At 39.9% G+C, this 10,728-nt stretch overlaps 3 protein-coding genes across 3 annotated transcripts; all 3 read right to left on the reverse strand.

Annotated features, from left to right (window-relative positions):
* Positions 1-938: 938 nt before the first annotated feature.
* LOC104825461 (4-substituted benzoates-glutamate ligase GH3.12-like) lies at positions 939-3,549 on the reverse strand. The gene is made up of 4 exons (XM_010557784.2): positions 3,132-3,549; positions 2,932-3,033; positions 1,710-2,503; positions 939-1,639 (listed from the first exon to the last, which is right to left on the reverse strand). The coding sequence occupies exons 1-4, from the start codon at positions 3,419-3,421 to the stop codon at positions 1,065-1,067; spliced, it is 1,761 nt and encodes a 586-aa protein (XP_010556086.1). The 5' UTR covers positions 3,422-3,549; the 3' UTR covers positions 939-1,064.
* Positions 3,550-4,910: 1,361 nt separating this feature from the next.
* On the reverse strand, positions 4,911-5,927 carry LOC109117180 (uncharacterized mitochondrial protein AtMg00810-like). Its single transcript, XM_019203967.1, has 3 exons — positions 5,609-5,927; positions 5,236-5,364; positions 4,911-5,047 (listed from the first exon to the last, which is right to left on the reverse strand). Exons 1-3 carry the CDS (start codon positions 5,925-5,927, stop codon positions 4,911-4,913), a joined length of 585 nt encoding a protein of 194 aa, XP_019059512.1.
* A 2,231-nt stretch (positions 5,928-8,158) lies between these two features.
* Positions 8,159-10,398, reverse strand: LOC104825462 (4-substituted benzoates-glutamate ligase GH3.12-like). Its single transcript, XM_010557785.1, has 4 exons — positions 9,982-10,398; positions 9,804-9,905; positions 8,923-9,701; positions 8,159-8,827 (listed from the first exon to the last, which is right to left on the reverse strand). Exons 1-4 carry the CDS (start codon positions 10,269-10,271, stop codon positions 8,259-8,261), a joined length of 1,740 nt encoding a protein of 579 aa, XP_010556087.1. The 5' UTR covers positions 10,272-10,398; the 3' UTR covers positions 8,159-8,258.
* Between the last annotated feature and the right edge of the window lie 330 nt (positions 10,399-10,728).

Genomic DNA, 10,728 nt, shown 5'->3' on the forward strand with positions numbered 1-10,728 from the left:
GTGATATCGGAATATTTCATCACCTGACAACGAGGCGTCAGGATTACGCATATAAAATGCATCTTTCATCTATATACTATATATATACATACATGTATGTGATTTTATCAGAGCCGTCCCGATGGATTGGATTCGGAGGGCCTGTACAAAATAATTTTTTATTTTTTTATAAAAATATTAAATAAATTTTTTAATTATATTAATTGATAAATTAAATGTTAAAAAGTCACAAACATAACTCAAAAATTATAAATATTGATGATAATAATTACGAAACTTTATGTTAAATATAATTTTAATTATTTATTATATTTATATTAATAAATGTAATTACAAATTATTAGTATTTAAAATTCTTTTTTTAAATGTGGGGCCCATCAAATTGTGGGGCCCCGTACCCTTGCTCCACTTGCATATGCATTTTTACGATACGGCTCTAGATTTTATGGAGGGATGTTATTCGGAACGGTCTGAGTAGATCTGAATCCGCACTTAGTCCGAAGGTTTTAGATTCGGACTATAATCGATCTGATTTTTTTTAGATCTAAATCACCAAACCCGAAACTCAATTCTATATACTTCGGATTTGGGTTCGGACGAGCCGGTTAAATTTGTTTTTTCAAATTTTTTTTTTTTTTATTTTTTATTAATTTTTTTAGGGTCAGGTCAAACTTCAGATTTCCTATTGTCTACAAAAAGTTTATATTAAAAAAAAAATCAATTTTTATATGTATTAAGATAAGCTGTTATTTTAAAAAATACAAACGGGCCACAAGCTTAGTCCGTCTAACCCATTATCCGAGCAGACCAGGTTATTATGATAAGAATGTTTTGGGCTTGGATCGGATGGAATAAGAATTATTGCATCTGAAAAAACTGAATAATTATCCGTTCAATGTGTATATATATATATATATATATATATTATATACATGTCATTATTTTAAATTGATCAGAGATTGGCACAACATGTTTCTAGGTTTAAAGATCAAATCCAGATAAACATTAATCACATGTCATAAAGTACCATGTTTCGGACAAGATGTGTACGGAGAAGATAGACGTTAGAGACGAAGCTCGTAAGAAGGGCATTTCTTGCTAAAGAACCTCGCAACGACTCTCTTCTCCATCACCTCTAACGCCTTTGCACATTTTATGCATCTCGGAGTCTTGTACTGACCAATGGAAGCACCTTGCGAGACGAAGAAATCCATCAGAGAATCGAACGCGCCGTTCAGGACAACCCTTATCTCAAGAGCTCCGGCAGACCTGTCCTTACTCCGGCATCTCTTGTACACGTCGCCAAGCGATTCCTCCACTGCGAAACAGCACTCTTCCAGTACTTTGGGATCGATCGGAGGTTTACCCTCTTTGTTTTTACCCCCGAGTTCCCAGTAAAGAACGTAGTGACCAGGAATAGCCGATGTCTCGGCATAGCTGGCGAAGTCTATAAGCATCAGACCCAAAGATTCGAGTAAAGGCTTTGCCTTGTTCACCGCATTGAAGAGTTCTTCTTCGTTCGTTTTCTCCATATCGACGCTTAAAACCACGTTTTCTCTTCGTACGAATCGAAACAGAGGTGCATCGTTGCGGAAACCGGTCACATTTAGGACATCTCCCACTCTCAATCTATATAAGCCTGAAGATAAGAATCTATCATTAGAAAAAAAGGAAATTTTGTTGAAAGAGATGCGTAATTTAAAACTCACCAGATGAAGTTGTGATCAATGGTTCATAGCTGCATCCGAGTTTTACGTCGGCAAGGTCGACGATCTTTTCGTCGTCGGCGAGGTTTCCGTCCATAGGTTTGAACTCGTAGTGCAACATGTTGGGCATGAGCATGTACGATACGTCTTCAGGTTTGCAGAGAGGATCGAGATTTATACCGAATATAGTTTCGGACGAGCCATAAACCGTCGAGACGAGAGGCATATCATCATTACTGTAGAACTTCAGTGTCGGGACGTACTGCGCCATCGAACCCGTAATAATAGTTTCGATATATTTGGTTTTCGGCCAGAGTCGTGTGAGTATACCTTCCCACGACGACTTTTGGCTGCAGATCTGTTCGATCTCGTCGGCCAGTTCGGGACGAGGCCCTCCGAGGATAGGATAGACGGATTTCTTGCAGTCCAAGTCAGTGATCCAGTCGCTGATTTGACCTAACCGAATGTTCGAACACAGCTCCGTCCAGAAATCTTCGAGAAACTTGATCGCTCTCACCACGACGGAAGCATAGAAGGAACCGACCCTCACAACTTCGTCTCTTTGGACAAGGCCGCAAAGCAAATGGCAGTACAGGCTCTGCTTGTTGTCCGGACACAAGATGACGTCATCTGGGCTCGTGTAGGAATAGTACCAGTTCGACGGTCGGTTCTTGAAGTGGTCGCTCTTGAGGTAGCTGGTCGTGGCAGCCCTAGCCGGCAAACCACACGGCGTTTTGATCTCTGGCTTAATGAAGAAAAACATCATCCCTTTTCCATTTTCTGCACCGTCCACTTCCCTAGAAAAAAAAAAAGACAAGAAGGGAGAAACCATTTCCATGGTGATCGATCTTTGCCTCAATTCTCATCGTGAATATGGATGTACTTTTAATTTTTTCTTATTTCGGTCCGAAGTATATATGTCAAGATTTGTGGAATAAAATCTTATATTATTCATTCAACAAAATAATATATATATATATAGAGAGAGAGAGAGAGAGAGACATAATCTCGCTAAAAAAACTATAAACTAGTCCTGTTGAGACATTAACCTCTAATAGTTAACTCTAAATTTTCATAATTCTCTATAATTCCTAATAATATATATATACACACATACATGTATATTGATTTGTTCAATGAAGAACACGAGGTATTATTCCGCAATTCTTGTAAAATACGAAATAGACACTCAAGAATGACAACAGTTGAAATATCCGTACCATACCTGCTTGTAACGAGCATGCGCATATCATTGGTGAATGCGAAGTTCGCCGACAATTTGTCGTTGCAAGGCATCATCTTTTGTACTCCTCCTGAAGTCCCGGAACTACAAGCAACAAACAGTTCAAAGTGCCCAAAAGAAAAACATACATTTAATTAGTAGATCTAGGATTCGACGGCCCAAGGAATTGAATTCATAGTTACCTTAGGAGGAACTGAGTAATGGGTCTTGAAGAAATGACATCGCATGGCTCTCCATTCGCGACACGTTCGATATGAGGCCGAACGTCCTTGTAGTTCACCACCGGGACGTTCTTCTTGAACAGATCCTTGTCGGTCCGACCCTTGAGGAAACCTCGAAGGTACTCAGTGTTCGCATTACAAGTGAGGATGTCTTGTAATATGTTGTCTTGCATCTGCTTCACGTTCTTCGTTAAATCCTCAAGAACCTTCATGCCGGCTTCTTCGTCGCCGAGATCAAAGCTTGTACTCATTTCTATTTGCGTATCTCGAATTATCTCGAGTTTAGCATCGATTATTATTGGCGTGCGTGGGTGTGTGTGTAAAAGGATTAGAACAAACTTTTAATGCGGCAAAGCAAATGATTGTTCAGTAATTCAGACAGCTCACGTATCTCTTTCTCTGTCCAAATAATCGACAAGGGCGTACAATACAATATTGAAATGAACGTGAATCTCCATGATTTTTTTTGTCTTTTTTTTTTATTTTGTCTACTGACTCATCAAAAAATACAATTAAAAATATTTCTAAATTTATTATTCTGTTTTTTTCTTCTTGGATGTATGTGAAATAAATTGTCTTCTAATACTGATAAATCATAAATGTATTGTCTCCCAAAACAATCCAAAATAAAGGGACAAAAGAAAATGATGAATTAAAACTTTATATTGTAATTGTTTTTGGCAATTAAATGTTATTTTTTCTTAAATTCTAAATAAAACATAATCTCTACATAAATAACATAATCGTATGCTCCATTTAACCTAGATTTTCAGACTTTAAGATTAAATGACATAATTTTGATAAATAAATAATTTAAAAAAGTTAAATTTCTCATTGTTTTTGTAATATTCCCTTTCTCCGATCCATTGCGTATAATTCCATTTCTTATCTCCACGTAAAACAGCTGTAGTTTTTTTTTGGGGGGGTGAAAAACAGCTGTTATGGTGCCGACAGAGCCGCGAGCCCACGTGTTGAATTTTTTTACTTTATTTTATGGTCAGTAGTAGATCGATAGTTGTCGTACACGTACGTACGTATATGTACGTTTCTCCTTGTGTGTTGTGTGATCGGTGTGCCGCTTCTTTATATTTGTCGCGAGGGCTACACATGAAAATCTGGCAGTTGATATATACGTTTGCTAATCAACATCTCTAATTTTTTTTCCGTGTAAGATTTAGTTTGACCAAAAACGTGATAAACTTTAGGATTATCAAAAAAATATCTCTATTTTTTTTGTATTTAGTTTAGTTAACTAGATCTTTAACTCAATTACATCCATAAAGATATTTTTAATTATAATTTTCTCCACGTGTAACATGAGACATGAAATGAAACAATAACATCTCAAACCTTTTCAACCGGTTACAACCACTCGTTCACCATAAAAGTGGATAACATCTCTAGCTTTTTTTTTTTTAATATGATGAACAATTATGGCTTCAATAATTCAAGGAAGGAAAAACGAAAATAAAATGACGGGTCTTTGATAAAAATAAGTGGGAGACAAGGTGGTTTGGGCGTTGGTCGATATTACAATATTATCCATTACGTGGCCATTTTTGGTATTAAGACAAGGTTTTGTTATAGGTTGATTGAATTGCTTGTTTTATTATGATTATAGATTACACATATATGTAGGTACAAGGGAGATATACGCCTAACAGTTAGATCCTACAATATAGGAAATATTCCTAATATGAGATTAGATTACAATCACAAGAATATCTCCAATACGCCCCCTCAAGTCGGAGCACCGGAGGTGATGCCGATCTTGGCAATGAGATCGTGAAATGAATTCCGGGGAAGCGGTTTGGTAAGAACGTTTGCAAGTTGATCCCGCGAGCTAACATGCAGAACTCGAAGAGAACCAGATTCCACTTGACCACGAACAAAGAGATAATCCAATGCCAAGTGTTTCATGCGAGAATGGAAGACCGGATTGGCACTTAGATACGTAGCGCCAATATTATCACAATAAATAGTCGGAGTGGTTGAGGAAGTGACTCCGAGTTCACGAAGCAAGGAGGCTAACCAACAGAGTTCGGCCGACGTGTTGGCTACTGACCTGTACTCGGCTTCGGTGGAGGATCGAGAGTGACCGAGAGCTTCTTCGAGGACCAAGATATAGGATGTTTACCAAGATACACTACAAACGCTCCGGTGGACTTGAAATCTCCAGGGTCACCAGCCCAATCTGCATCACTAAAGGCATGAAGAGTAGGAGTATTGAGAGCCGAGAGAAAAATACCCGTCGTCCGAGTGCCAGAGAGATAGCGGAGAACGCGTTTCACTGCCATCCAATGAATTAAGATCTGTCGGAGCGTGCATGAACTGAGACAACTTATTTACTGCAAAGCTGATATCGGGTCTTGTGAGGGACAAGTATTGCAGGCTCCCAACCAATGTGCGAAAATCCGAAGGGTCCGAAAGAGGAGTACCGGACTTGAGTGTAAGCCGAGAGGTAGAAGCCATCGGAGTGGAGACGGCCTTCGCATCATGCATGTTGTTGCGGTGTAAAAGATCGGAGATATACTTGCACTGGCAAAGGAAGAGTCCTTTGGCCGACCGCGACGCTTCAATGCCGAGGAAAAATGAGAGAAGTCCAAGATCCTTGAGAGAGAATCGAGCTGCCAGCGAAGTGATAAACTCTTGAATACGGTTGGGACAACTGCCTGTGACAATGAGATCATCAACATACACAAGAACAAAGAGGTGAAACTCTTTGGCCCGAAGAATAAAAAGTGAAGTATCCGCCATCGAGTTGATGAAATCATTAGCCAGAAGAAAGTTACGAAGCTCCGAATACCATGCTCTAGGAGCTTGTTTGAGTCCATATATAGCTTTGCGAAGTTTGCAGACAAAATCCGGTCGATCCTTATCAACAAACCCGGGAGGTTAAGACATATACACCTCATCCGAGAGACTGCCTTGAAGAAAAGCATTGTTTACATCAAGTTGGCGAATTGTCCACCCATTGGTGACCGCAAGGCTCAAGACTAGACGAATGGTCGGCGGCTTCACAACCGGGCTAAACGTCTCATGAAAATCAATGCCCGGACGTTGGTGAAAACCTTTCGCGACAAGACGACGAGCCTTGTAACGATCCAAAGAACCATCCGGATTAGTCTTGATCCGAAACACCCATTTGCAACCAACAATATTCATTGCAGTCGTCGAGGGAACAAGCTCCCAAGTTCCATTGCGGACGAGCGCATTAAACTCATCACTCATAGCCAAGCGCCATCGGGGATCCTTTAACGCTTGAGTTGCTGACGTCGGTTCCCTGTTAGAATCCAACAAAGACGCAGATAATGTCAGCTTAGAAATCGGCTTCGATATGTTGTTCTTCCCTCGAGTTTGCATGGGATGTCGGTTGCTTGGAAAAGAAGGAACAGGCATCATCGGAGCTACTGGACTCGAGGCGACCAAGGGATGCGTCACCGAGGGAGCCTGCTCAGGGAGGTCTGACGGCGGAGAAGGATCCAAGCTGAGGGGCAGTGTCGAACATGGCTGAATGGCAGGTGAGACATAGGAATGTGCCGGAGAAACCGGCGGACCAGAAAACATAGGGGACTCGGACTCGAGAGAAGGGGAAGACGTGAACCGAGAGAGATTAGCATAAGGAAATAAATCCTCATGAAAAACAACATGACGCGATACAAAAAGACGGGATTGAAGGAAATCAAAACAAAGGAACGCACTTTGAGATGATGAGTAACCAAGAAAGATACACGGAGTAGACTTGGAATCAAGTTTGTGAGATGCGTAAGGTCGAATCCAAGGATAACAAAGACAACCAAAAGACCGAAGTTTGGTGTAGTTAGGAGTATCACCAAAGAGGACCGAGAAGGGAGAGGACATGGAAAGGTTTGGTGTAGGTAGACGATTGATAAGATATATTGCCGTTGTAAATGCAAACGACCAAAAAGACAACGGAAGAGACGCATGATGAAGAAGGGAGAGACCCGTTTCAACCACATATCGATGTTTACGTTCCGAAATGCCATTATGCTCGGGAGTATGCGGGGGAGTAGTATAGTGAGAAATGCCGTGAGAGGCAAGAAAGGAACGCAAGGCAATGTATTCACCACCGTTATCGGAGTATAAGGAAATGATCTTTGCCGAGAATTGAGACTCAACGAGATTTTTGAAGCAAATAAATGTTTCCCGAACTTGGAACTTTTGTTTGAAAGGGTATAACCAAGAGTAACGAGTAAAGTGGTCAACGAATAATACATAGCAAATGGTTAGCAAATGCTTATTGTTGTCAATGCTGAGCCATAAAACAAACAAACAGGTGCATGTGTGATCCAGGGGTCCACGATTTGGTGGGATCCACAATTTTAAAAAAATTAATTTGTTATTATATTTTAATAATATAATATTTAATAACTGTTTAACATTATATTTTATCGTACAGTTTTATAATTATTATCATTAATAATTCTAATTTTTTTAGTTTTTGTTATTTTTATAATATTAAATTTATTAATTAATAAAATTGATAGCTATTTTTTTTGGTGTATATATATATTTTTTATAATGAAAATAACTTATATATCTATAGAAAATTATCGAAATAAATAAACATAGAATACAAATACAATGAAAACAAATAATATACGAGATATTCGACACAATTAATATTTGAATTTTTAATTAACATTGTATCGCTAATTGCTTTATATTCACCTACAGCCACGTTTATATTTCTTTTCTCCGTCTTCAAGATTGACTTCAGAATGAGTTTGTTCCGAGTCAACTCGCAGGTCAAGCGGGACGTCTGAGGCGGATTTCAGACAAAGCCTTGGAGGAACTTTTTTCCGCAGGTTTTGGTAATTCAAGACATGGAACAGAGAGACAGCGTCTGTTGAAACTAACAAGCCGTGATCTTTGCACTTACCAACGCGGGAACAGAGCATGCTCTGTTCCGTCCTGTCATGCGAGTTTCATAGTCAATAAGATAATTTCATTAAAAAAAAAAAATGTAAACAAGATAATTTCATGCCAAGCTTATTAAAACCCCAATAATACATAGATCAAGATAATTTTTATTTAAGGGAAAACTCAAAACATTATAATAATGGCTTAAGATTCACAAGAAGGGCATTTCTTGCTAAAGAATCTAGCGGTCACGTTCATCTCTAATATCTCCAAGGCTTTGGCAGATTTTACGCATCTCGGCGTCTTGTATTGGCCGATCGAAGAGCCCTGCGAGATGAAAAAATCCATGAGAGAATCGAACGTTCCCTTTCGGACAACCCTTATCTCGAGGGCTCCGATGGATCTGTCTTTGCTCCGGCAAGATCGGTAGTAAACGTCGAGCGATTCTTCAACTAGAAAACAGCACTCGGAGAGTGTTTCGTCGTCGAGATTCTCGGCACCGTCTTTGTTTCTGGCCTTGATCTCCCAGTAAAGAACGTAATGGCCCGGAATAGTGGAGGTGTCGGCGTAACTGGTGAAGTCCATCAGCATGAGATCCGAATACTCGATAATGAGTTTTGCCCGAGTCACCGCTTTGAAGAGATCTTCCTCGTTCGTTTTCTCGGTATCGATTGTTAGGACGACGTTTTCTCTCCGTACGAATTTGAATTGAGGTGCATTGTTGTGGAAACCCGTCACGAGTACTATATCTCCGACCCTCATTCTGTATAAACCTGAAATAAAAAAATCGCGATATTCGTTGAACGTTTTCTCGAAATGAGATGTTTTGTTTGATATATGTCGTATATTTGTGAATAGGGTAACTTACCGGAGAAATTTGTGACCACAGGTTCATAGCAGCACCCGAGTTTCACGTCCGGAAGGTCTACGACCTCATCGTCGCTTCCCTCCACCGGGATGAACTCAAAGTACGACATGTTCGGCATGAACGTGTAAGATATGTCTCGAGGTTTGCAAAGAGGATCGAGATTTATCCCGAACGTAGTCTCGGAAGAACCATAAGTAGTTGAAACGAGAGGCAATCCGTTGCAGTAAAACTCCAACGCCGGAATGTATTGTTCCATCGAACCCGAAACAACAGTTTCGATGAATTTGGTCTTTGGCCACAACCTTGTGACTATACATTTCCACGACCCTTTGTTGCATTCTTCTTCTATTGCATCTGCTAACTCGGGGCGAGGGCCTTTAAGGATCGACGAGACGGAATTTCTGCAGCCGGGATCAGTGATCCACTCGCTGGCATGACCTAATCGAATGTTCGAACATAATTCCTTCCAGTTATCTTCAAGAAACTTGATAGCTCTGACCAGGACAGAAGCAAAGACGGAGCCGACCCTTACAACCTCGTCCCTTTGGACGAGGCCACAGAGCATATGACAATACAAACTCTGCTTGTTGTCCGGACACAAGATGACGTCATCCGGGCTTGTGTAACAGTAATACCAGTTCGATGGCCGGTTCTTGAAATAAGCACTCTGGAAGTAGCTGCTAGTTGCAACCCTAGCTGGTAAACCACATGGGGAAGTGACGTCCAGTTTAGTGAATAGAAACATCATCCCTTTTCCTTCCTTCAATCCATCAAGATGCCTACAAGAAGAAGAAGAAGAAGAAGAAGAGCTAGGGTTTCAGGGCAGTTGTAAATTAACAAATGAAATAGTTAAGAGCGTGTGAAAATTATGGTGTGCTTACTTGCTAATAACAAGCATGCGAAGATCGTAGATGAACGTTAAGTTATCCAAGTACTTGTTGTTCCAAGGCATCATCTTCTGGGCACCTCCCGAAGTTCCGGAACTACAAGAACAGCCATTGATGACAAAACTGACTCCAAGATCTGAGGAAAAAAAACCCTAGAATTCGGAGACATTACCTCAGCAAGAAACCGGTAATGGGTCGGGCTGAAATGATGTCTGAAGGCTCTCCGTTGGCTACACGCTCGATATAAGGCTGAACGTCCTCGTAGCTGACGATGGGCACATTCTTCTTGAAGAGCTCTTTGTCCAGTCCGCCATGGATGAAACGTCGAAGGTATTCAGTTTCCATGTTTCGAGTTAGGATGCCTTGTAATATATCGTCTTGTACTTGCCTCACATTCCTCGTCAAGTTGTCGAGAACCTCCATGCCAGTGTCCATGTCACTGAGATCAAAGCTTGGAGTCATGTTATGATCAGTTATGTCTCAATTATTACCATTGAAAACCCTTCATAAATTCTTTATATAGCAGGAGAAAGCTAAGGGGGAAAACAAGAGGAAAAACAATGGAAATTTTCAAGAAACTTAACGCGTGAATCGTACTTGGAAATTCTTTATTTTTTTTTGTATAAATGAAATTTTTATTTAACACGAAGATATTTTCTCGTAAAGACAAAAATAAATTTTGTGGTCGAAGACATTAGACAGCACATGGGACGAAAGTCCTTATTCATTTCTTTTTTTAGTTTAAAGTACTCGAGTTTGAAATACATGTTTGGTCATAATTATTTGGAAACCACCTAACGAATGAATATTGGAATTAACTCTCGGTTATTTTCTCTCTCTTAAACCTATTAGTCATCTAATTAAGCAAGTTATATTAATTAAATTTCTAACCAACTACATAATTTATTTATAGGGAAAG

This window comes from Tarenaya hassleriana, unplaced genomic scaffold (genome assembly GCF_000463585.1).
Source record: "Tarenaya hassleriana unplaced genomic scaffold, ASM46358v1 Cleome47, whole genome shotgun sequence".
In the NCBI taxonomy this organism is placed as follows: domain Eukaryota; kingdom Viridiplantae; phylum Streptophyta; class Magnoliopsida; order Brassicales; family Cleomaceae; genus Tarenaya; species Tarenaya hassleriana.

Bases quoted from the DNA above. Each gene is read 5' to 3' on its own strand.
- LOC104825461 (XM_010557784.2), bottom strand. From the start codon at position 3,421: ATGAGTACAAGCTTTGATCTCGGCGACGAAGAAGCCGGCATGAAGGTT. The intron at 2,504-2,931 runs GTATGGTACGGA...TTTTTTTTCTAG, and splicing joins CGCATGCTCGTTACAAGCAG to GGAAGTGGACGGTGCAGAAA. The intron at 1,640-1,709 runs GTGAGTTTTAAA...TCTTATCTTCAG, and splicing joins ATTGATCACAACTTCATCTG to GCTTATATAGATTGAGAGTG.
- LOC109117180 (XM_019203967.1), bottom strand. From the start codon at position 5,927: ATGGCGGATACTTCACTTTTTATTCTTCGGGCCAAAGAGTTTCACCTC. The intron at 5,365-5,608 runs GTACTCCTCTTT...TTAGTGATGCAG, and splicing joins TCGGCTTACACTCAAGTCCG to ATTGGGCTGGTGACCCTGGA. The intron at 5,048-5,235 runs GTCAGTAGCCAA...TTCGTGGTCAAG, and splicing joins TCCACCGAAGCCGAGTACAG to TGGAATCTGGTTCTCTTCGA.
- LOC104825462 (XM_010557785.1), bottom strand. From the start codon at position 10,271: ATGACTCCAAGCTTTGATCTCAGTGACATGGACACTGGCATGGAGGTT. The intron at 9,906-9,981 runs GTAATGTCTCCG...CTGTTCTTGTAG, and splicing joins ATTACCGGTTTCTTGCTGAG to TTCCGGAACTTCGGGAGGTG. The intron at 8,828-8,922 runs GTAAGTTACCCT...TTTTTATTTCAG, and splicing joins TGTGGTCACAAATTTCTCCG to GTTTATACAGAATGAGGGTC.